This window comes from Argentina silus, assembly GCF_951799395.1.
Source record: "Argentina silus genome assembly, chromosome: 11".
Classification (NCBI taxonomy): domain Eukaryota; kingdom Metazoa; phylum Chordata; class Actinopteri; order Argentiniformes; family Argentinidae; genus Argentina; species Argentina silus.
In genome coordinates this window covers 18,529,841-18,551,530 of record NC_139665.1, presented here as the reverse complement: position 1 = coordinate 18,551,530, position 21,690 = coordinate 18,529,841, and the positions used below count along the sequence as shown (strand labels likewise).

Here is a 21,690-nt window from a genome sequence, read left to right as displayed (position 1 = left end):
GGAGGCTGCAAGGGTCATTTGGGCTGGGTATCGATCTCATAGCATCAAACCATAACAGTCTCTATTATATTTGTCGGTTACTGAGGAAGTTGTTTTCGTTAGGGACACATACAACTGAGCAATTGACACATTCTTCACTGTAAGATGCATTGCATTACATGATTATTTTAACAGGGTTTTCATTTCATTTAAGAGTCACTCAATTCAGTCATATCTGCATTGCAACTACCAGTATCTACTGACACCTCAGTGGAAATGCTATGGTGGCTCCTGAAAAGTTTGTATTTAATGGTACTTTATTTTATGAAACAGATATTTTATAGTTCCTGAAAGTCCTCTTGTGCCTGGTGCTCACTGGTGAACAATAAACAGACATCATTTTGAGACTGCCTTTGGTATCGATTTCTGTGCCAGCAGAGTTAGAGAGGCAGTGCTTCAGCGCATCCACAATTCAATATTCTAGAGTTTGTTGATATTCAATTTGAAGTCATTATTGGGAACAGAATGGATCCTTTTGTTCAGTCACCACTCTAATGCATTTATCTTTTTGATTTGGCCATTACCAAGTATGATACCTCATTGTGCCTTGTTCAGAGTATGTTCCTGTGCTCTCCCAAATCTCACTAGTCATCTCAATTTTCCCCATTATCCTGTCTCTCATAACCCCCTCCTTTTCTTTTTCTCTCCATGACCTACTAGTTTATTCCTCTTTACACTGACAATCCTACGTGGCAAGGCGTGATGTTGAAGGTCCTCTACCCTCCAACAGAGGCCTATGTTGCTAATATGCTATTTGTTAGGTTTGTTCCCTTTATGATAGCCTGCTAGGCTTGGAAGGTTTATGTAAGTTTGATGATTTCAGGATTGTTTTTCCTAGCTTGTCGGAAATGTTTACACTCATTACAAATGATGTTAAGTGGATCCAGAGTTGCTACATGAAGATCACATCCTGCTTATGTTTTATCTATTTTTTATGTGTCCCAAAAGATCCTATTTTCTGTTTATCTCCTGAACTTCCAGACCATTTGAGACAGGTTGAAAAGAACAGCTGAAGGTTTAACTCTGACCTCTGATTACCCTTCCCAATTGCCTTGAATATGTGTGTGCGTGCGTCTGTCTATGCGTTTTCTTGCCCGTGCGTGTGTGTATTTGTGTGTTTGTAGAGTTGCGTGCAGTGCACAACATGAAGTCAGTCAGAGTCACAAATCCCGTGTTGAGCAGTGTCTAGAAGCATTTCTCCCAGGTAACATGGAGCACGTTCAATCTGCAAGGTTAAAGAGCACATTCAACCTGCAGGCTCGTCACTGCTATAGGAACGGCATTTCCTCATGGCCACTGACTTTCACAAACATCTTGGGTTTGAAAAGGGATGTTTGGTCAGACTGATGTAAGACCTCAGCAGAGTTTAGCCCCATCTTCCTCTGGCACAGCAATAATGTAGACTGACTTCTCTTACATAGAGAAAATAAAAACTCTCTGAAGTTGGAAAAACATGCAACTCAGTTATTGCGAAGCTGCATGTATGGATGGTGTGAAATCATGAGCCCCATGAGAACCTATACATGTAAAATAACCAAGTAGCATTGAAATACTTTGAGGTATGCTGTGTATTGTGAAGATGATGATGATTGATAATGTTATTTTTAATGTTGAATGAATGAATGTTAATGTTATTTTTTTTTATCACAATGAGACTACCTGCATAAATAAAGGAGACATTAAATAAAATGATGTCTCCCCTTTTACTGTACCTGCAGATCTGCACACACACTCCAGCCCATGTCCAAGGAAGAGCTGTCCAGCAGTGTGTCCGTCCAGCTGTTCAATGGAGAGACCCAGCAGCTGACAATCACCCTCGAGAACATTGGCACTGAAGACCTGGAGACACTGGAGGTCACCTCCAAGATTGTCAACACCAAAGGTATTCTTTGTATTTCAGTGTGTATTATTGTATTGACTCAGAATAATATTTAATACTAGTGTTTGATGAATTGATTGATTTGTTGTGGTCGCTTTCTGGTTTTAATATTTTTCTCAAATAAGTACACTGTGTACTGATGGATAGTCATGTTTTTACCCAGTGTTTGCTATGATGCCCTCCCCCTCCTTCTGCTTCTGTCTTTGTTTCTCCCCTTGTGACTCCCCGTCCTCTCGGCTGCCATGGAGGTCACTGGTCTTTGTCTTTGGTTCCTCGCCTTTGATGCACTCGTGCCTTTTCACTTTGTGTTAGATCACTGTTCAACACCTGCTCTTCTCCTCTGATCTCCACAGCCTCTCTCCTTCTCCCCTTCCCTCTCTTTCTGTTTCTCTCTCTCTCTCTCTCTCTCTCTCTCTCTCTCTCTCTCTCATTCTCTCTCATCCCCTCTCATTGTCTCTCTCTCGCTCTCTCATTCTTTCTCTCTCCCATTCTCTCTCATTGTCTCTCCCACTCCCTCTCCTCCTATATCTATAGCTGACAGTGCACAATGTATTGTCTGAAACATATTGTAGCCAAGTTTGCTTAAATTTCAATGAGAGACATACAGCTCAAAAGTAAACTTGTATCTAGAGTTAAAACAGAAGTACACCATTAGTACATGCTTTAAATCCCTCTCTGGCCATGTACAGAACTGTGTTTGTTTAACATAGAAATTGTAGATGGTTGGACTGAGGCCTCACTTCCAGTTATCCAGTTGACCTCACTGGACTTGCAAACACAACACTCCTCCCCTTTTAAAGTTGCCTGTCATGAACAGAAAGGTGGTAGTTGAAGTTGTTGAAGGTGAATATGTTCAGTAGCTTGCCAGCAGTGCAGTGCAGTGTTGTGTTGTCTCACCAGTCTGCTCACATCATGGTGTGGAATGATCTTGTCCTTTTATCGACTGTAATGATGATGTCATGGTACCACTCCAGTGATTGCAGAATTGCAACAGAATTGCAACACGCATGATCTGTCTCGTACATCAAACATTCATATAGATCGATAGATAGATCAGAAGTAGCCTGGATAATATATGCTGTCATATCATTACATTGGTTACAATGTGTGTTGACTGCTGTTAACTGAAAAAATAAATCTGTCAAAAATCTGCGCATTTCTTCGTTACATGACCTTGATAGTAGAACTAGTATAAGGACTTCTGTAGTTGAAGGTGCAGGTTATTTAGTTTGGAAATGTAAACGAAAACTAGCAGATTGTTTAGTGAGTCAGCCAGCCAGCAAGCTGAGCCAAGCACAGTAGCAGTCCCATATAAACTAATGGGATGGTGCAGTACTACACATTTGTATCACAAATTAGGATTTAATTTATGGTTTATACTTTCTATTCTTCATTTCTGAAGACTGGTGCCACGTCCTGCAAGACAAGTCGGTTGAGGCTCAGAGCGTTGTGTAGGAATGATACCACCTGTCGTAGGACAATGGAATTCACCAAGATACAATCTTATATCAACAGGAAGTGGTTGTATGCCTGTTGGTTAAGCTTAATTTCAGGGAGGTAGTCAATATCGCTTTCATGTAATTATAAATTGTTAAAAGGCAGTGATGGAAGGAAACTGTTTTGCTGGGTCATCATGTCTTGGGGATAAAAGCATGAAGTGTTATGGGAAATCCAATTACTGGACTACAAAAGTAAAAGCTGTTGATCCATTTCTGTATGTTGTCTACCTAGTACACTTTTTCGACAGCTTTGTGAAAAGACTTTTAAGAATGCTGTTGGTGATTGATTTTGTTTACAATTTGCTCTGGTTGCAAAAATGTGGATGTGATGTAATTAGAGAATTACAGAAATTGGATAGTGGAGGAGCCTCTCATTTCTTTCCATCACTTAGTGATCAAGAAGCCCTTGCTTCATTCCCCAAAGGAGTAGCTTGGCAGAGATCTTCACTGATTTCCTTTGCGATTCTTGCCAGATACTCTGATTTGGAAGAGACCTCGGTTGTCCTTGTGGATTACCTATGCCAGGGAGAGGTATGGAGGATCAATTAGACTGTTTGGTACCAGTTGCAGATCCCAGTGTGGCTCAGCGTTGAGAAGTTGTGCTGTTGATTTGGTGCCCTGAGGCAATTCTAAATGGTTATTGCTAACTGAGAGGTAATACATAATATAACATTTGAATATTGATTGAGGCAGGAAATGAGACAGAAATGTAGTTTTCACATACACATTTCGCACACATTGCCGACATACGTGCATGAATTCGTATACTGAAGAAGGCACAAGCCGAAATGCGTCCGTGCATTACAGTTATGATTTAAAGCGTATCAATCGGAATGCTGCAAGGATAATAGTTGATGTGATTTTGGAATGAAAATCATTGATTTTGTAGGGTCTCTGATTTGAATAGGAATCCATTACACCCTGTGTGGATCAGGTTGTCGCCACAAACTAAGAGATTGAAAAGGATAACAACGGCTCAGGAATGCTACCCCGAGTCCTGAGGAGATCTACAAAGTTGAACAGCAATGTTCCTCTCTGGTGTCAGTAGATGAGGAAATTCTCAGCAAGCACTGCTCTTGCCCGTATCACCCCCATGGTCACACAGTTAGAATCACAGTTATGAAGCATCTTGAACGGTTCAATTCACACAATTACAAATTCCACCTAATCAAGGTTGCACCTTGACTGCAAAAAAATAACATCTTAGGAGTAGCCATAGATCAAGGAGACTCTTGAGAGAAATTAGCTTTTGTTTTGCTTTATTTCTTTTCCGTTTCTCAACTAGGGCGCTCTAACAATTTAAATCAGAAATGAAAGAGGGGAGTCGGCTGATAATGGAATTGATCTGACGTTTCCAGAGTGACCGCAGGATCCTCTTTATGTACAGTGCATTCGAAAAGTATTCAGACCCCTTCACCTTTTCCACATTTTGTTATGTTACAGCCTTATTTTAAAATGCATTCAATATTTTTTTTCCCTCATCAATCTACACACAATACCTCATAATGACAAAGCGAAAACAGGTTTTTAGAAATTGTTACTAATTTATTAAAAATTAAAAACTGATATCACCTTTACATAAGTATTCAGACCCTATGCTATGACACTCAAAATTGAGCTCAGGTGCATCCTGTTTCCATTGATCATCTGTGAGACTTGATTGGAGTAAATTCAATGGATTGGACATGATTTGGAAAGGCACACACCTGTCTATATGAGGTCCCACAGATCACAGTGCATTTTTTTCAGGAATTGTCTGTAGACCTCCGAGACAGGATTGTGTCGAGGCACAGATCTGGGGAAGGGTACAACAAAATGTCTGCAGCATTGAAGGTCGCCAAGAACACAGTGGCCTCCATCATTCTTAAATGAAAGAAGTTTGGAACCACCAAGACTCTTCCTAGAGCTGGCCGCCCGGCCAAACTGAGCAATAGGGGGAGAAGGGCCATGGTCAGGGAGTTGACCAAGAACCCGATGGTCACTCTAACAGAGCTCCAGAGTTCCTCTGTGGTGATGGGAGAAGCTTCCAGAAAGACAACAGTCTCTGCAGTACTCCACCAATCAGGCCAGACAGAAGCCACTCCTCAGTAAAAAGCACATGACAGCCCGCTTGGAGTTTGCCAAAAGGCACCTAAAGGACTGTTGGACCATGAGAAATAAGATTCTTTGGTCTGATGAAACCAAGATTGTACTCTTTGGCTTGAATGCCAAGTGTCATGTCTGGAGGAAACCAGGCACTGCTCAACACCTGGCTAATACCATCCCTATGGTGCGGCATGGTGGTGGGAGCATCATGCTGTGGGGATGTTTTTCAGCAGCAGGGACTGGGAGACTAGTCATGATCGAGGGAAAGATGAACGGATGACAAAAGCTCCAGTGCGCTCAAGACCTCAGACTGGGGCGAGGGTTCACCTTCCAACAAAACAACGACCCTAAGCACACAGCCAAGACAACGCAGGAGTAGCTTCGGGACAAGTCTCTGAATGTCCTTGAGTGGCCCAGCCAGAGCCCGGACTTGAACCTGATCGAACATCTCTGGAGAGACCTGAAAATTGCTGTGCAGCGACGCTCCCCACTCAGCCTGACAGAGCTTGAGAGTATCTGCAGAGAAGAATGGGAGAAACTCCCAAAATACAGGTGTCCCAAGCTTGTAGTGTCATACCCAAGATGACTCGAGGCTGTAATCGCTGCCAAAGGTGCTTCAACAAAGTACTGAGTAAAGGGTCTGAATACTTATGTGATATTTAATTTGTTTATTTTTAATAAATTAGCAACAATTTCTACAAAAACTGTCCCTTTGTCATTATTGGGTATTGTGTGTAGATTCAAGAGGAAAAAAATGAATTTAATCCATTGGAGAATGAGGCTGTAACATAACATAATGTGGAAAAAGTGAAGGGGTCTGAATACTTTCCGAATGCAGAATGCACTGTATCCTGAGGCCAGGATTTCATTCTGATGGGCCTGGGTCCTGTAAAGCTGATGGTTACTTTATATAGCTGGCTCTGTCAAAACACACACACACACACACACACACACACACACACACACACACACACACACACACACACACACACAGCCATAACTCAAATGAGTGTCCCTCTTGCAGGCTCATCATCATCAGTGACACTGAGGGTATTACTTTCTCCATTTTCCTGTGGTCTATGACATCTAGATCATTATATAGAGAAAAGCACCAAAACTAATTAAGTCTACCTCAGCTGAGGTAGATATAGGAGACCTTTGGAGGCCATTTAATGACAGATCAGTTTCCCTCCGGCTCATGTGTCGACAGAATAACCTTTATCTTCTTAATTTGTGTTATATTCCTGGAGGCTCTTGGAGGTAATCAATGCCCTTTCTTGTATAGTTTTCACTCTTCAGTCTGTTGCAATGGATTCATTGAATCAGGTGTGATTACTAATGCGGCCAGTGTTTTGGTATTCTAAAGTAAAGTGAGTTTGATGAAATTTGATGGTTCCTTTGATACCGCAAAGCCTATTTCACTTACGGAGTTCAAATACGAAGACATAATTGAGTGCTGAAGATTTACTTGTGTTTGAAGGCATCTGCGGCCTCTGTTCTCTCTCTCTCTCCCCAGTGCACCCCTAAATGTACTCTCTCTAACAGCAGGGGCTCGGCTTGCTTCGTGAAGCTCAAAAGAGGCACTCGAAAAGAGACCTCAAAAGAGACCTAGTTAATATAAGATAGAGATAGGGTGTAGGATAGGAAACAGAATAACAGAAAACAGAAACATACAATTAGACCTCCCCTAAACTGTCAAGCCTTAGAAACATCAGTGATGCATTTGCTTTGGGTGATCCATTAGGTCATTTTACACAGCCTAGCTGAGAGGATGGAGGCAATTTAGATTGTCTGTGGGACTATATTAGTCTATTAAAATATTTAAACAACATAATTCCTATTATTGTATAGAGCTAAACCCCAATGTTCAATGGTAGCTCAAGTTTTGGTACTACAAATGCCTAACGCAAGGTGAGTGTTTGGGTTAGTCCCTGCATTACATGAAGTCTCTCTTCTTGCCCTCAATCTAAGCTATTGTTCTCTTGTTCCCTTCTCCTGCAAGGGCAAGAGGCACTGTAGTCTGGAGTATACATTGTTGATTTCATGTGATCTGACGTATAGGATGAGCTTGCATGAGCAGACAGACAGGGAGGGACATGCAGTACTGGATGTGGTGTGTGGAGGAGGAGGAGGACACTCTTCTCTGGCAGCCTCAGTCAGGACTGTCCTTTTCCTCCCTATAGTACATGAACTGTACACCCGGTGTCCTGTCAGGTTGGTGTGTCAGGTCTGCGTGACAGGTGCACACAGGTTACGGTACGTCCTCTGCAATACAAGTCACTGAGGCATATTCATTGCTGTGTTCTTGTAGAGACATGGGTTCATCAGGTTAGGACTTCTTGTTCTAGTCCTTTGGAACAATTGTTCCATGGCCCTCTGTCTTACATTTGTAAGCTTTTTTTAAGCTCCTATTGCAGTTCAAGTATTAAAAAAAACCCTCTCTTTATCCGATTTTCATTATCAACACCTTGTTCTGTTATCAGATGTCATCTGTTGCGTGTTATGGAGTTCAGGCTTTACACATGTGAGCTGAAGTAACCCCCATGGACAGCTGCAAGCAGAAGAGCATGCTTTGAAACAACCCCTTTTCTCCAGCCCCCAGATCGGGCTTATAATTAGCACGTTGGTATGCGCGTCTCTTGACTTCACAGCCTTAGCGCAGCAGCAACAACTTGTACTTTTTTTAGCCTCTATTAGCCAGGAAAAGCTGTGTGTCTTCATGGCTGTGTCTTTATTCTGCTTCATTTACGGCGAAAACCTCTCAACAAGTTCCTCCATTACTTCATGGTGTCTCTGAAAAGGCTTTGAAATGGAAAGTCTGCACATGACAGCTCAGCCAGAAACACCCAAGTCACCTCAGAGGGGGAACACAGCATGGGGCGCTACAGGATATGATCAGGCCTGCTGTAGACGGACTTGGAGGACACAGTCATTTGGTCATGTGCCGCCCTGCCTGTTGATGATAACACTAACATGTAGTTTGCCAAAAGGCTTCTCCCATTTGATGCTGGTGTTTGCCATGTTGGCTTGTTTTGATCCATGGTGGATCCAAAAATAATATCTTCATTCTCTGAAAACACAAAATGAACATCTTAACTAGACCTCATGAACAGGCAGGCCAAACACCACTAGAGCCTCTAGTTTACAATAACCTCACGCCCAGCCACAGACTGATTCGTGTGATTCACAGTGGTGGCAAATGTAGCAATTGTCATGCTGCAAAAGTATATTGTGAATCTTGTCTGCAACTTATCGTCAAGTTTAAGTGCCTGGCACACAGCGATGAGCAAATCATTATCAATCAGATTATTCAGTCACTAGGTCATGTGATTACTATTATGTAGAGTCAGCTTTTTCACGTCCATAACCGTTGTAGCAGTGCAATGGATCATACAACTACAACCTTGTGATACCATAGCAGAGCACATTTCTCACCATTGTTGCCAGCCATTGCATTTAAATTGCTTCAGGAACCACTGTTGTTTAGTACAGCACAATCAGAGTGGTTTGAAGGCCTTTGAATAATTCAATTTCAGAAAAATGTTGTGCTTATTTTTATTTATAAAAAAACTCAACTGTAATATTTATTCTAACATTTCCTGTTGAATAATTCACTTGAAATATTATCCTTGGTGCATTCTTGTATTAAATGGAAAAAGGGATATATGTGACTGTCTTCACACAAACTCTTTGAGGTGCCCATATGAATCATATCTGAAGGAGCAGGTTTGTAGTGGTTTGTAGTTCACCCTACACTGAGTCACCTTTGTGAACCCGAGTATGACGGATATCTCCATCATGGACATCTTCTAAGAAACATCCTCATGCTGAGAAAAAAACAAAAAAACAGTTTATGTTTTATCAGCAAGGAACTCTGTGTGCCTGTGTGTGTGCATCAGTGTCCCTGTCCCCTATTAGGAGACTTTCTCGAGTAAGGCCTCTCTGGTAGTTGAAAGATGCTGAGGTGTTATATTTTTTTTTAAAGAAAAAGCCTCATGACTTTCCACACCAAGCAGGATGGTGAGCTCTGCTAACAGAGATGTGGAAAGACAATGCATCATGTCCAAGAGAGGTCACAGGGTTTATTTAAAAAGGTTTTCACCTCCCGTCACAATGTTATCTCCTCCTGACCTGCTAGGTGACCCGTGTCATATACTGGTGGTAGTTGTCCTGGCAACTCTGTCCTCTGAGCCTCTACATGGCGTTGTGTTTGCCCTGGCTCCCGGTGTGCCTCCACCTCAGTATTCACAGTAGGAGAAATTAATGAATAAAAGATTGAGTCCTTCACAATAGGGAGACATCTGTGGAAAAGCAAACAACTTTATTACTTCTGCCGGCGTAGGGCCGCAGCCAACTGATATGTGTGAGAGAGCCACTCTGTGTGGATGGAGGTTGATAAGGGAGCATATGGAGGAGTTGCAGTTCCGCCTTCATTCAACAGAGGGCAGTAGAGTCGGTATAAGCAGGGAGGACCCAAGGAAGGGGTTTTGGTGGAGTATGATATAGCCTAATGCAGTCCATATTAATTATGAGAATGACCAAAGGAACTGTCTGTCCCCAGCTCCTCTCTGTTAGCTAAGATCATACTTTTCACATGTGATATAACCCTCAACGGATAACACAAGCTTAAAAGAAATATTATCTGAGTATTTTTAGCCTTGTTCCCATACAGTGAATGTGAAAAAGCAGTGTCTAATAACACTGTCTATCTCATCTTTGAAGAATCAATACATCCTTTGGACTGCCCAAAGACCACAAATCCACAGAGGGCTTTTCATCATGCAAAAATGAGTTCAATGTTTTGCGTGATAAAAGCACGTTTTTGTTCCCGTTCTCAGTGTGAGACATCTGGAGTGTGTCTAAGATTGCTTTGATGTGTAAGACTGAAATGACAGTGATTGAAAGAGGGCAGTCAGTCGTCAGGCAGATCAGTGATCGATTCATCAGGGATGAAAATGTTCTTCCTTTTTTTCCCCCCCATCAAAAGCCGACTCAAGGGTTCATTGAGTCCTCACAGAGGCAAGGTGATATAAACTTTTGACGAGAGAAATATGAACTTCATAAATTATTCGCAATTCAGTGCAGTAAAGAAGTGACATGTTTACCTGGTGCGGAGCTGCATAATACTAGAGAAGTTGTAGACCTATTTGGGTCTGAGTGTCCTTTGTGTGATGGCATAGCTCAAAAATTGGGATAGGCCTAGATTAAGTGTTTCCGCTTACTGTTTACCTTGGATTGAAGCCCCATCTCAGACACAGTCGTGGATCACTTCAATTGTACACATCCACAGGTTTCTACTCCTTAATTACTTTTAGACTGCAGGCCTAAGATGGATTGTGAGATGGAATGTGTGAGAGTTATTTTAATCACTTCTGTGTCTGTGGTGCTTTACAGTTTTTGCCAAGGCACATTTAGAGACCCTCGGCTTTATCAAAATTTGTCAGATGCTTTAAGACCTCAGAGGTATTCTGCACAAATTCAGACTTTTTCAGGATAATATTCATTTAATTCTGGAATGTTCTGTGTAACACGATTGTGTCATCATAGAGATATTTTCTGCATCTACGATGCCTCAGCCATTATTCCACAACAAGCGAAGGAGAGAAAGAAAGAGAGTGAGTCAGAGACGAGGAACATGTTATACTGTGGTAAGCGTTTGGGCAGCTCTTGAAATGGAGCTTGTTTCATATCGACTCTAAAGTTGTCGTCATTCTAGGGTGAAAACGGCACTGTTGTTGCTTTTAACTCTCAAACTTGAAGGTCACTTGGAATGTTTGGTCCATGGTCAATATATTTGCCACAGTACAGTACCTCATTCTGTTCTCAGTCACGATGCCTCCATACTGTAACTGCTCTCCAGACCACTGTCTGTTCTACATAACATTCTGACATAAGCTTTCAATATGAACTCCAGCCCACTGTTTGTTTAATAGATATACATATTGCAGTGTATGGTTAGCCTATTATGTACAATTGGCATAAACCATCCATTTTAAGTGTTTTTAAGAACCTTTTCTCGAGGAATCATAGATATTTAAGCAGTAGAAAGTCTCTCTCACACCCTTGCAAGTGCACAATACAGCAAAACTAGAGTTTGCTCCAATGTATTTTTAGCAACGGAGGTTATGTATTATTTTAGGCTAGCTGTCCTCAGGAGTATATCTGGGAGGTCACATGCCTCATTGTTCTTTGAAGCCTTTGAATGTCTCATGCAAGGTGGCTGCGGGTCTCCACTAGCTGGCATGCCCCTGCCTGTTCTCTGTTTGCTTTGAACTGGGTCCAGCTGCACACAGGCGTATGGTGGTCGGTCAGCCTGCTCTACCAGGCTGGCTTAGAGGCGCTTCACCTGCTCTCTCTCTCTCGGATCAGGATGTCTCAGTGCCTAGTTTTCATATGCAGAGAATACCCACTACAACATGGCCAAGCTAGCATTCATAGACAATTCTAGGAAACATTGTGAATTACGAGAGTTGCTAGCTCAATTTTTCTGATTTCAGAGAACATTGGATGTTGATTGCCAGTAATATACTACACTAAATAAAAAAAATCACCACAACATCTAACACGTATATGCTTTCCGCACTTTTAAGTCAATTTTTCCCTGCAAGTCAAGGTAAAACTAATCAAATGTCAGTGGCAAGGTTGCTTCTTCAATAATGCACATGCAATACCTCTATGTAAGGACTGGATGAAACACTTAATAATGATGTGCTGTGGCAGGGTCAGGGTGCAGAGCCGCTGCCCACACTCCATTCATGCATTTTTCATTTTCTACTAAGAGGCGAAATGGGGCCCCTCCACTCTTTAACACTTGGACTAAGACCTCAAGTCCAGGTAATAGACAGAGTACAGTATAAGGGGCCTGTTTATCCAGTAGTTTGCATTTGTGGCTACTGTTTACCCACATAGCCTAATCAGGCATGATTTAGCAATATTTTACCATTCTATTGGATTCTGAAAGGTTACATAATCCAGGGGTGAAATAAAGGTTTTTAGGATGATGATTTTTGTTCTTTTGGATTATTCACCACAGCAATAACAACCTTAGGGATGGAGAGAGAGAGAGAGAGAGAGAGAGAGAGAGAGAGAGAGCCTTTGTTATTATTACCAGCCTGTTGCTTGAAACCAGCAGCTGCACACCTGTTAAAGCAAAGCACATGGGTTATTCAGTTCAGTGTGATGTATCATTCATTTGGTGTTCTTGGCTGAAGTGGATGCAGCTGAGTCATCCGTCTCAGGTGGTTGGGGTTTTATCATAAATCAGACCATTTAGTCTTAGGCGCAATCGCAAAGTGCTTATGGTTATCTGACCCGTCAACTGCCAAACGCCAGCAATTTACACCAGACCCAGGGGGCTAATTGTAACAGCCGGTAAGCAGCACATTAACACAGGTTTATACAGGGATGTGGAACTTGCTTCACTTGAAATTGCATGCCCTCCCCTCTCCATGTCAACATGCAACAAATACACCACCTTCTTGAGGCCACATGGAGCAATGAAGTCAAAATGAATCTGTGTCACCTAAATGCTTACATACGCAAAGCAAATTGCATTTCAGTTTGTACAAGCGCCGGAATGACATCCTATTTCCCGGTTTTGAAAATGACTGTCATGTCTTGTCTCCTTCATTTCATGTCATGGCGTGCCAAGTTTCAACTGGCTTGAAAGTTGAAGTCAGCATCTCTAACTGGCTTTTCTTATTATGCTTCTGTGTACAATCCCTCAAGAAAACATCATGTTTTTCCTCAGGAAACAGTATGTTTGTTGTGGTCAAATAAGTGTTTGAAGAGACTCTCAGTAAGTTTTTTCTTTTATCAAACATACTTGTACTGTATGCCTTCGCTTCATTGAGAATTTTAAACTACTACTGTGAGTACTGTGCTGTTTTTCAGAGAGGATGTCCTCTGTGTGTTTGTGTATTGTACTTGATTATCTAGCCCTGTCTCTCAGCCTGTGGTTTCCAGACAGGTCTGCTAGTAAAGGTTTCTCTATGCTGTGGACATTATTGGCTTAGTCTGGTCTTTCTTGTCTTCCGACAGAGAAGCTGTTTGGGGAGTTCCTGAGCTGGGATTTGGAGGAGGCTCTGTCTCACCTTCCTCTGAAGCCAGGCCAGTCTGTCACCCTCACCATCAACATCAAAGTCAACCTGGACTTCTCTGGACAAGAGAACCTGCTCCAGGACCTCAATGATGGTGAGTGGCTCGGCCATAATAACACACACCCTACTCTGCCACTTCCCCAGAACAACACACACACAAACAAACACGTGATATTCCCAGTATCAGCACATAAACATATGATGAAACTTTAAGAAAACTACATTTCTCCATTATACACCATTCTTACAACCCTGTCTTTGTCTTTTGGGAGGAGTGCTTCTTGTTGTGTTTCTCTGAAGTCTAGATACCATTCCACTCTCAGCCCATGACACTGTAGCTGAGGTTAAACATGTACTGGATGCAGAATTTAGTGTCCATTTACTGCTACAGACAGTGCTCGCTGTTCCAGAGAGGGTTGAGAGCCTTGTTGCCTCATTTAAGATTCAAGAGAGGTTCCATGCTAACAGCAGACATAAGGTCTCTCCACCTCCATTTCTCTCTGAGCTCTTTCGGTCTCATGCCCTTTCTCTGTCTCTGTCTCTGTCGTCTCTGTCTCCGTTGTCTACGTCGTCTTGTTTCCTCCTTTACAACACTCTTTCTCCACTCTTTCCACCCCACACCTCTCCATCCCTCTATCCCATCTCTCCCTTTCTCCCTCTATCCCTTCCTCCTCTCAGAGACTGCTGTTTTTCCCAAACACAGGCTGCTGCTGGCGGCTTGTTAAATATTAATGAGGGCTCCATAGGAGACTGCTGGGGCACCTGAGAGCCCAGTGCTGTGGTGTGCTGTTCTCCCGCATGAATGAGAAACAAGAGCAATAAGAAAACAGTGAATTTAACTCTGCCCCCATGCCATACACTCTTTATGAGGTCAATTAACAGATACTGTTGCAATGTTTTAATTAGCCAAGCAATAATGGTGGCCCTGAATTGAGGAGATAAGGGGCGGTTTTCCCTAAACAACAGCCCTGGATGCCTTTCTATTGTGGTGACATTCTGGACCGCAGTGTTTACTCAACGTGTTGGATGTTATCAGACTCTGATACATTATTATTTTGCATTAATACAGTTACTGCTGAACTTATTTGCATTATTGTTTAGCTGATTTTAGACGCCATGGTGCTTGGAGCTGAGGGATTATTAAATATAGCACCTTCAGTAATTAAAGTTGGAAATGTTGATGCTTCGGCAGGAGTTGCATGTTAATAAGCTGGTGTGATGTTGAATTGAATTTATTGAGAAGTATCGAGGGACCACTTTACCTGTCTATTGTCTACAGTATATGCTACAGTAATAGTTTTACGAGAAGATCTTATAGATTTGCAATCAGTTGCAGAAAAGGAGGGTTTCAAGCTATGTTACTTTGTAGAGGATATGAAAGGTCACATTCATTGTTGCTGGACAAGAAGAATGCATGTTTCTGAGTTATGGAAACCTGCTACCTGCAATTCAGGCCATACTGTAATTCTTTTGGGGAATAGATATGGCGTCAGCAAAGAAAAATCCAAATGTCACCCACACACTCAATATACCAGAAAACCATGGCATGACAAGCGGGCCATATCTTATCTCACCAGATATAATCTCCTCTTCTTTTGTTTTCTCTCTGCATATTTTTTTGATCAATTTACCTCCCTGCCGTCCTGGAGTGATAACACCAGGGAATGGGTTTCCATGCTGTGTATTAATTCACTCGCTCTGAGTGAACGGCTGGCCTTATGCACGGAGCATGTGGGACTGGAATGGAATCTTGACCTCCGAGCTTCCCATTCGGCCTGGTGATAAGCATCTACAGAAGCTCTCCCTCTCTCTCTTTTTCTCTCTCTCTCTCTCCCTCTCACTTTCCACCACCGGTGCATGTGGATAAATCGCAGCTCACAGCAGCCTGCATAGTGCGTCAGAGCCTCTCTGATCTGTATGCTGCTGGTACATTGTATTAACAGCAGCACTCTCCAACTGTAGATTAAATATACCGATAAGTGCAGATGTCTCCGTCAAGATCAGCCATTGATGAAACTGGTTGATATACTCTCTCTGATGTAACAGGAGGCTCCAGTGTGTTTCGTCCTCCCCTGCTAAGTTTAGAGCAAGACTGATCTAGTTGTCATAAAAGGCTCTTGAAGTAGTTTGAGCACAGTTGAAGCACAGTTTAGAACTGATTGCAGATAAACAACTCAAACGGCTGGTGATTTATTCCGACCTCCACTATTCCGACCCCTAATGTAAGCGCAAGACGTCTTAATGTTGAATTAGATTGCCATGTCAACATAACCTTGCAATCATCCTTAATTTGGGCTACTGCCTGCACTTCACAAGATGTCCTTTTCCTTTTAAGTAGAGAAAGCGAGGAGTGGGCAAATGAGAGACAGACCCATTGAGAACCAGAGGGTTTTTCAGCGCAGAGTTCATTGATTTATCCTGAGACCGGTTTATCCCTCTCCTTGAGTCCAACTCAGGACCAGACCTGGCCCAGCATAACTCAAGGTCTGATGGGAGTGATGTCATCACACAGGTCTAATGGGCTCTGACTTGCAGCAGCCGTTATTGGTTTAGATGGTGTGAGCATCATACTAAATGACAGTGCTGCCTGCTTTAATGCTGCTGTTCACTCTCTGTGTCTGAAAGGAGTTTCCAGTCAGCCAGCCAGCCAGCCAGCCAGCCAGCCAGCCTCGCCATCTCTGTAAAAGCTTACCGTCAACAAGAGGGCAGGGGAGAGGCAGACAGCATAAACACATTAGCCCATGAATGCTAAAATGTCACCCAAGAACAACATAATTAAAGGGAATTAAAACGGAGTGAGATGCATTTTTTAAGAACCTATGCAATTAGAGGGGGACAGGAGGGTACTGTCAGTGTTTTTAACCTCACCGAGATTCACCCTCAGCTAACAACAGCCAGCCAATGAGCTCTCACACTTGTGATGTCATTCGGTAGAAGAGTTTGACATGCCCTTGGCCAGCAGTGTATTTAGCAAAATTCACTGTGATTATATATAAATATTTTCAACATAACACACTGTATTATACAGAAGACTGATGGTACATTTATTTCAGGAACATACTGTAGAAGACGTCTTTGTTGCTTTGCATATGTTTGCTCCACAGATATTGTTTTTTGTCATTGTCTGAAAATTCTCTCTTAGAGATGCAGAGTTCAATGTATACAAATTGTTCACTTTTCAATTCCCTTTTATACTTATCATTTTATTAAATGTACCACCTGGCTTATCAATTACAAATAAGTCAGAAAGCAGCTCAATCGGTCTATTCTATACAGTCCAGTTTTTACATTGACTGAATGCTTGCTGATTTCAAGGAAATTCTATTGGCTCAATCTAGAGAGTGTTATAATAACAGAAACCATTTAGTGCCGTTGAAACCCATAAACTGGACTGAAAGATACTTTGGCCAGTCTTGTGGACCCAATTTACCTTTATTTTAATGTCTTCAACTCTTTCTCAAATGTGGGGCAGTACATTATAGCCTTGCTTTTTGATAATACTGTACCACCTAATCCATATAGAAAATCTCAGAAATGTACCGTCTGTAAAAAATGTTAATGTTTTTGAAATCCTTGTTGAATTTGTGCACCTGATTCCAGATGCTAATGCGAGCGACTTGTTCTATACCCGTACAAAAGAAACATAATGAGAAAAAGCTCACAGCACCACCAATTTACAGTTGAAAGCAAGAGGATATCAGGGATATTAAAACAAAGCCTCGATGTGCTGTGTGTAGATGATTTGCTTCTGTCTGTAATTCAGGATTTATTCTGACTGAAATGGCTTTGAGTAATGATAGTAATAATTTGTTCAGATCCTGCCTCACACATTACCTCACACACTCATTCCCCCTCTCCTCATCTCTCTCCCCCTCTCCATCTCTCTCCCTCTCTCCTCATCTCTCTCCCTCTCTCCTCATCTCTCTCCCTCTCTCCATCTCTCTCCCTCTCTCCTCATCTCTCTCCCTCTCTCCTCATCTCTCTCCTCATCTCTCTCCCTCTCTCCTCATCTCTCTCCCTCTCTCCTCATCTCTCTCCCTCTCTCCTCATCTCTCTCTCTCTCTCCTCATCTCTCTCCCTCTCTCCTCATCTCTCTCCCTCTCTCCATCTCTCTCCCTCTCTCCTCATCTCTCTCCCTCTCCATCTCTCTCCCTCTCTCCTCATCTCTCTCTCTCTCTCTCTCCTCATCTCTCTCCCTCTCTCCTCATCTCTCTCCCTCTCTCCTCATCTCTCTCCCTCTCTCCATCTCTCTCCCTCTCTCCTCATCTCTCTCCCTCTCCATCTCTCTCCCTCTCTCCTCATCTCTCTCTCTCTCTCTCTCCTCATCTCTCTCCCTCTCTCCTCATCTCTCTCCCTCTCTCCTCATCTCTCTCCCTCTCTCCATCTCTCTCCCTCTCTCCTCATCTCTCTCTCTCTCTCCCTCTCTCCTCATCTCTCTCCCTCTCTCTCCCTCTCTCCTCATCTCTCTCCCTCTCTCCTCATCTCTCTCCCTCTCCATCTCTCTCCCTCTCTCCTCATCTCTCTCCCTCTCTCCTCATCTCTCTCCCTCTCTCCATCTCTCTCCCTCTCTCCTCATCTCTCTCTCTCTCTCCATCTCTCTCCATCTCTCTCTCTCTCTCCTCATCTCTCTCCCTCTCTCCATCTCTCTCCCTCTCTCCTCATCTCTCTCTCTCTCTCCATCTCTCTCCATCTCTCTCTCTCTCTCCTCATCTCTCTCCCTCTCTCCATCTCTCTCCCTCTCTCCTCATCTCTCTCCTCATCTCTCTCCCTCTCTCCATCTCTCTCCCTCTCTCCTCATCTCTCTCCATCTCTCTCCCTCTCTCTCTCTCTCCTCATCTCTCTCCCTCTCTCTCTCTCTCCTCATCTCTCTCCCTCTCTCCTCATCTCTCTCCTCATCTCTCTCCCTCTCTCTCCTCATCTCTCTCCCTCTCTCCTCATCTCTCTCCTCATCTCTCTCCCTCTCTCCTCATCTCTCTCCTCATCTCTCTCCTCATCTCTCTCCCTCTCTCTCCTCATCTCTCTCCCTCTCTCCTCATCTCTCTCCTCATCTCTCTCCCTCTCTCCTCATCTCTCTCCTCATCTCTCTCCTCATCTCTCTCCCTCTCTCTCCTCATCTCTCTCCCTCTCTCTCCTCATCTCTCTCCCTCTCTCCTCATCTCTCTCCCATTTACATTTACATTTATGGCATTTAGTAGACGCCTTTATCCAAAGCGACGTACAACAAATACATTTGTTTAAGTAAGTGAATCATCTATCCAACAGTCATCATAAAACAAAGTAATCAATGCTCACACCAGGGGCCATAGGCAGTTGTAATGCCAGTAGGCTTTTTTTTTTTTTTTTTTTAAATGTCATTTTAAAAAATATATATTTTATTTTTTTAATTTTTTTAAAATATATTTTATTAGCAGGAGAGAACTTGTACAGGGGGGTAGCAGGGGAGAAGAGGTCTCGGGGTTAGGGTTAGTATAGGGGGGGTAGTGAGGGTGAAGCGGTCTTTAGGAGGGACTGTTAAGATGTAGCTTGAAGAGATGGGTTTTCAATCTACGGCGGAAGATCGGAAGTGACTCTGCAGTCCTGACCGTTGTGGGAAGCTCATTCCACCAGCGGGGCGCCAGGACAGTGAAAAGCCGTGACCGAGTAGCGTGGCCACTGCATCCACCTAGAGGCGGCGGTGCCAGGCGGGCAGCCGAGGTGGAGGAGCGGAGTGATCTTGCAGGGGTTTGGGGGCTAACCATTGCTTGCAAGTAGGGAGGGGCTGTTCCCTTTGCCGCCTGGTAGGCAAGCACCAGGGTCTTGAATTTGATGCGAGCTGCTACCGGGAGCCAGTGGAGGAGGGGGGTGACATGGGAGAATTTGGGGAGATTGAACACCAGACGAGCGGCAGCGTTCTGGATGAGCTGCCTCTCCTCATCTCTTTCCATTTCTCCTCATCTTTCTAATGTTCTCTACTGCTCTCCCTGTCTGAAAGAACCCTCCGACGTCCTTGTAATTTGGATGTTTGATGTTGTAATAATGACAGCAAAAAGTGCGGCTTTGAAAGAGCCACTATAATTTACACATCCTATTTTCACTCTCTTGATCTGTCAGAGGCTCCCCTGGGCTGGGCTAACTTTGAGTCGCGGCTCCAGAAATAATATAAGCATCAGGAGAGGTGTTTTTCTCAGAGCATTTGGGATTTTTGTCCCGTCTTTTTCTGTCTTTTTCCCCATCTATAACACATTCATAAAAACAATGCATGTCAAGGAGTCAGAGTCCATCTGTTAGGTCTCAAAGTCCATCACAGTGTTTTGCCTCTGCAGTACAAGGCTTTGTTGACTTGTATTTCCCAGCCCTGTGATCTTTTCCCCTCTACAGGATATTGAAGATGCTTTTATGTTTACAAGGCAATCAGTCGTATGCCCCTTTTTTTAATACACTCACCTTCCAGGAAAGGAAAAGCACCGTGCGGACCAGAGGTGACATAGCAGAAACACACGTTACCTCATCGCTACTGTAAAACACAAACTGTTGGATGATTTCAAGTTTGTCACTCTTTTATCAGCTCTCAATTCACTGTGACTATCATGAGAGGTGATTTATATTTGGAGTTTTAGATTCTCCCTGAGGGAAAGAGAGGGAGGGGGGGAGAGACACACAGACTGAGAGTGATGGGGAGGAGGGTGGGGGGGGTGATCTTGAGCGATGCTGTCGTCAATCTTTCCACCAGTTACTCACACTCTCTCCCTCGCTCTCTCTCTCTCTGCTACGGGACATGAAGATGTATGTGTGCTTTGAAATAGTCTGCATGCCTTAATGATGGCTTTAGTCAATAAAGATGTTTTTTTTTTTATCTGTGTATCTGGTTCTTTCCTCTCCCTATGTCACCCCACCCCCCCTGTCTTGATGCATCAAATACACCATATATGTCTGCGGAAAATCTTGCTCATAGGGAGTCAAACTCTCCATACAGCACCTCAACATGCTACAATATTAGCCCAGTGACCCTAAGACCTGGTTCATCTTGAGCCCAAGGCCTCCTAGAGAACTGAAAAAATAGCTGTGTGACTGTGAGTGAACCGGAATATGGGTACTAATGATACAGTAGTGTGTGAGCCCCAGGGATAAAGACTAGGACTATACGCTCTGTGTGCTTTGAGCAGAAGTTAGCTAGACAGGCTGGAGAGGAGAATAGTCTCTGTTGGAGTGTAGAAACAGGGGAAAATATGAAATCCTAGCTGGCGGGGGCTTATGAATTTTCTTTCAGCCAAATCATTCCCTTCTCTATCTCTCTCCTCGCTCGCTCTGTCTGTCTGTCTGTCTGTCTGTCTGTGTGTGTGTGTGTGTGTGTGTGTGTGTGTGTGTGTGTGTGTGTGTGTGTGTGTGTGTTGTGGCCCAGAATATGTCCTACGGTGAGCTATTCCCCAAGGAGACACAGATATGTTTCCACTGACGTCAGAGACCGGGTGCTCACGTCATGTTCGAGGACTGTCGCTAGCACGAGCTGAAATTAGTAACCCCTTCGGTAGTGCTTGATGTCTGATTCTCTTCAAAAGCTCGAGACAGCTTATTCTTCAGCTCATATCTCTAATACGCATTTGCTCTGAATAAGAAGGATCATATGATAGGCTAAGGCTATTCTGTTCACAAGATTTACTGTAGATCACAAAGTGTAAGCACTGAACTACAATGAAGTGTGTGTGTGTGTGTGTGTGTGCGTGCACACGCTAACTGTTTAAAACTGTGATATAATTTCAGATGGGATCAGTGTGACAGGCCTTCCCATCTCCAGCCCACTCCGACAGGTCCTCAAACCCCGGGCCGAGACTAAGCCAATCGGCAGCGAGTCCAGCAAAGCTGAGTACAACCACGTAAAGGTAGGACAATCTATTCACATCTATTTCCACCCACAAAATACACTTCAATACTTATTCATTTCCGTTGACAGTTTACTCATTTGCATTTCATGGCGGGTAGCATTTTGGAGGATGTTTTATCTCCGTGTTTCTGTCTCTCAGCTCACTTTTTGATGCTGCAGATAGATAATGAGCCTCTTTGGGTAATTATGGTGTGTGTGTGTGTGTGTGAGAGAGAGAAAGGCAGGAGCCGA

The 21,690-nt window shown here is 43.3% G+C and overlaps 1 protein-coding gene across 2 annotated transcripts in view; it reads left to right on the top strand.

The window, feature by feature from the left end:
- trappc9 (trafficking protein particle complex subunit 9) overlaps window positions 1–21,690 on the top strand; it is a 153,441-nt gene that overhangs the window by 34,342 nt on the left and 97,409 nt on the right. For both annotated transcript variants that reach the window (XM_083680159.1, XM_083680158.1), the window contains 3 exons: window positions 1,758–1,921; window positions 13,543–13,695; window positions 21,339–21,457. In XM_083680159.1, the coding sequence (XP_083536285.1) occupies window positions 1,758–1,921; window positions 13,543–13,695; window positions 21,339–21,457 (436 nt within the window). The remainder of the gene's footprint in view (window positions 1–1,757; window positions 1,922–13,542; window positions 13,696–21,338; window positions 21,458–21,690) is intronic.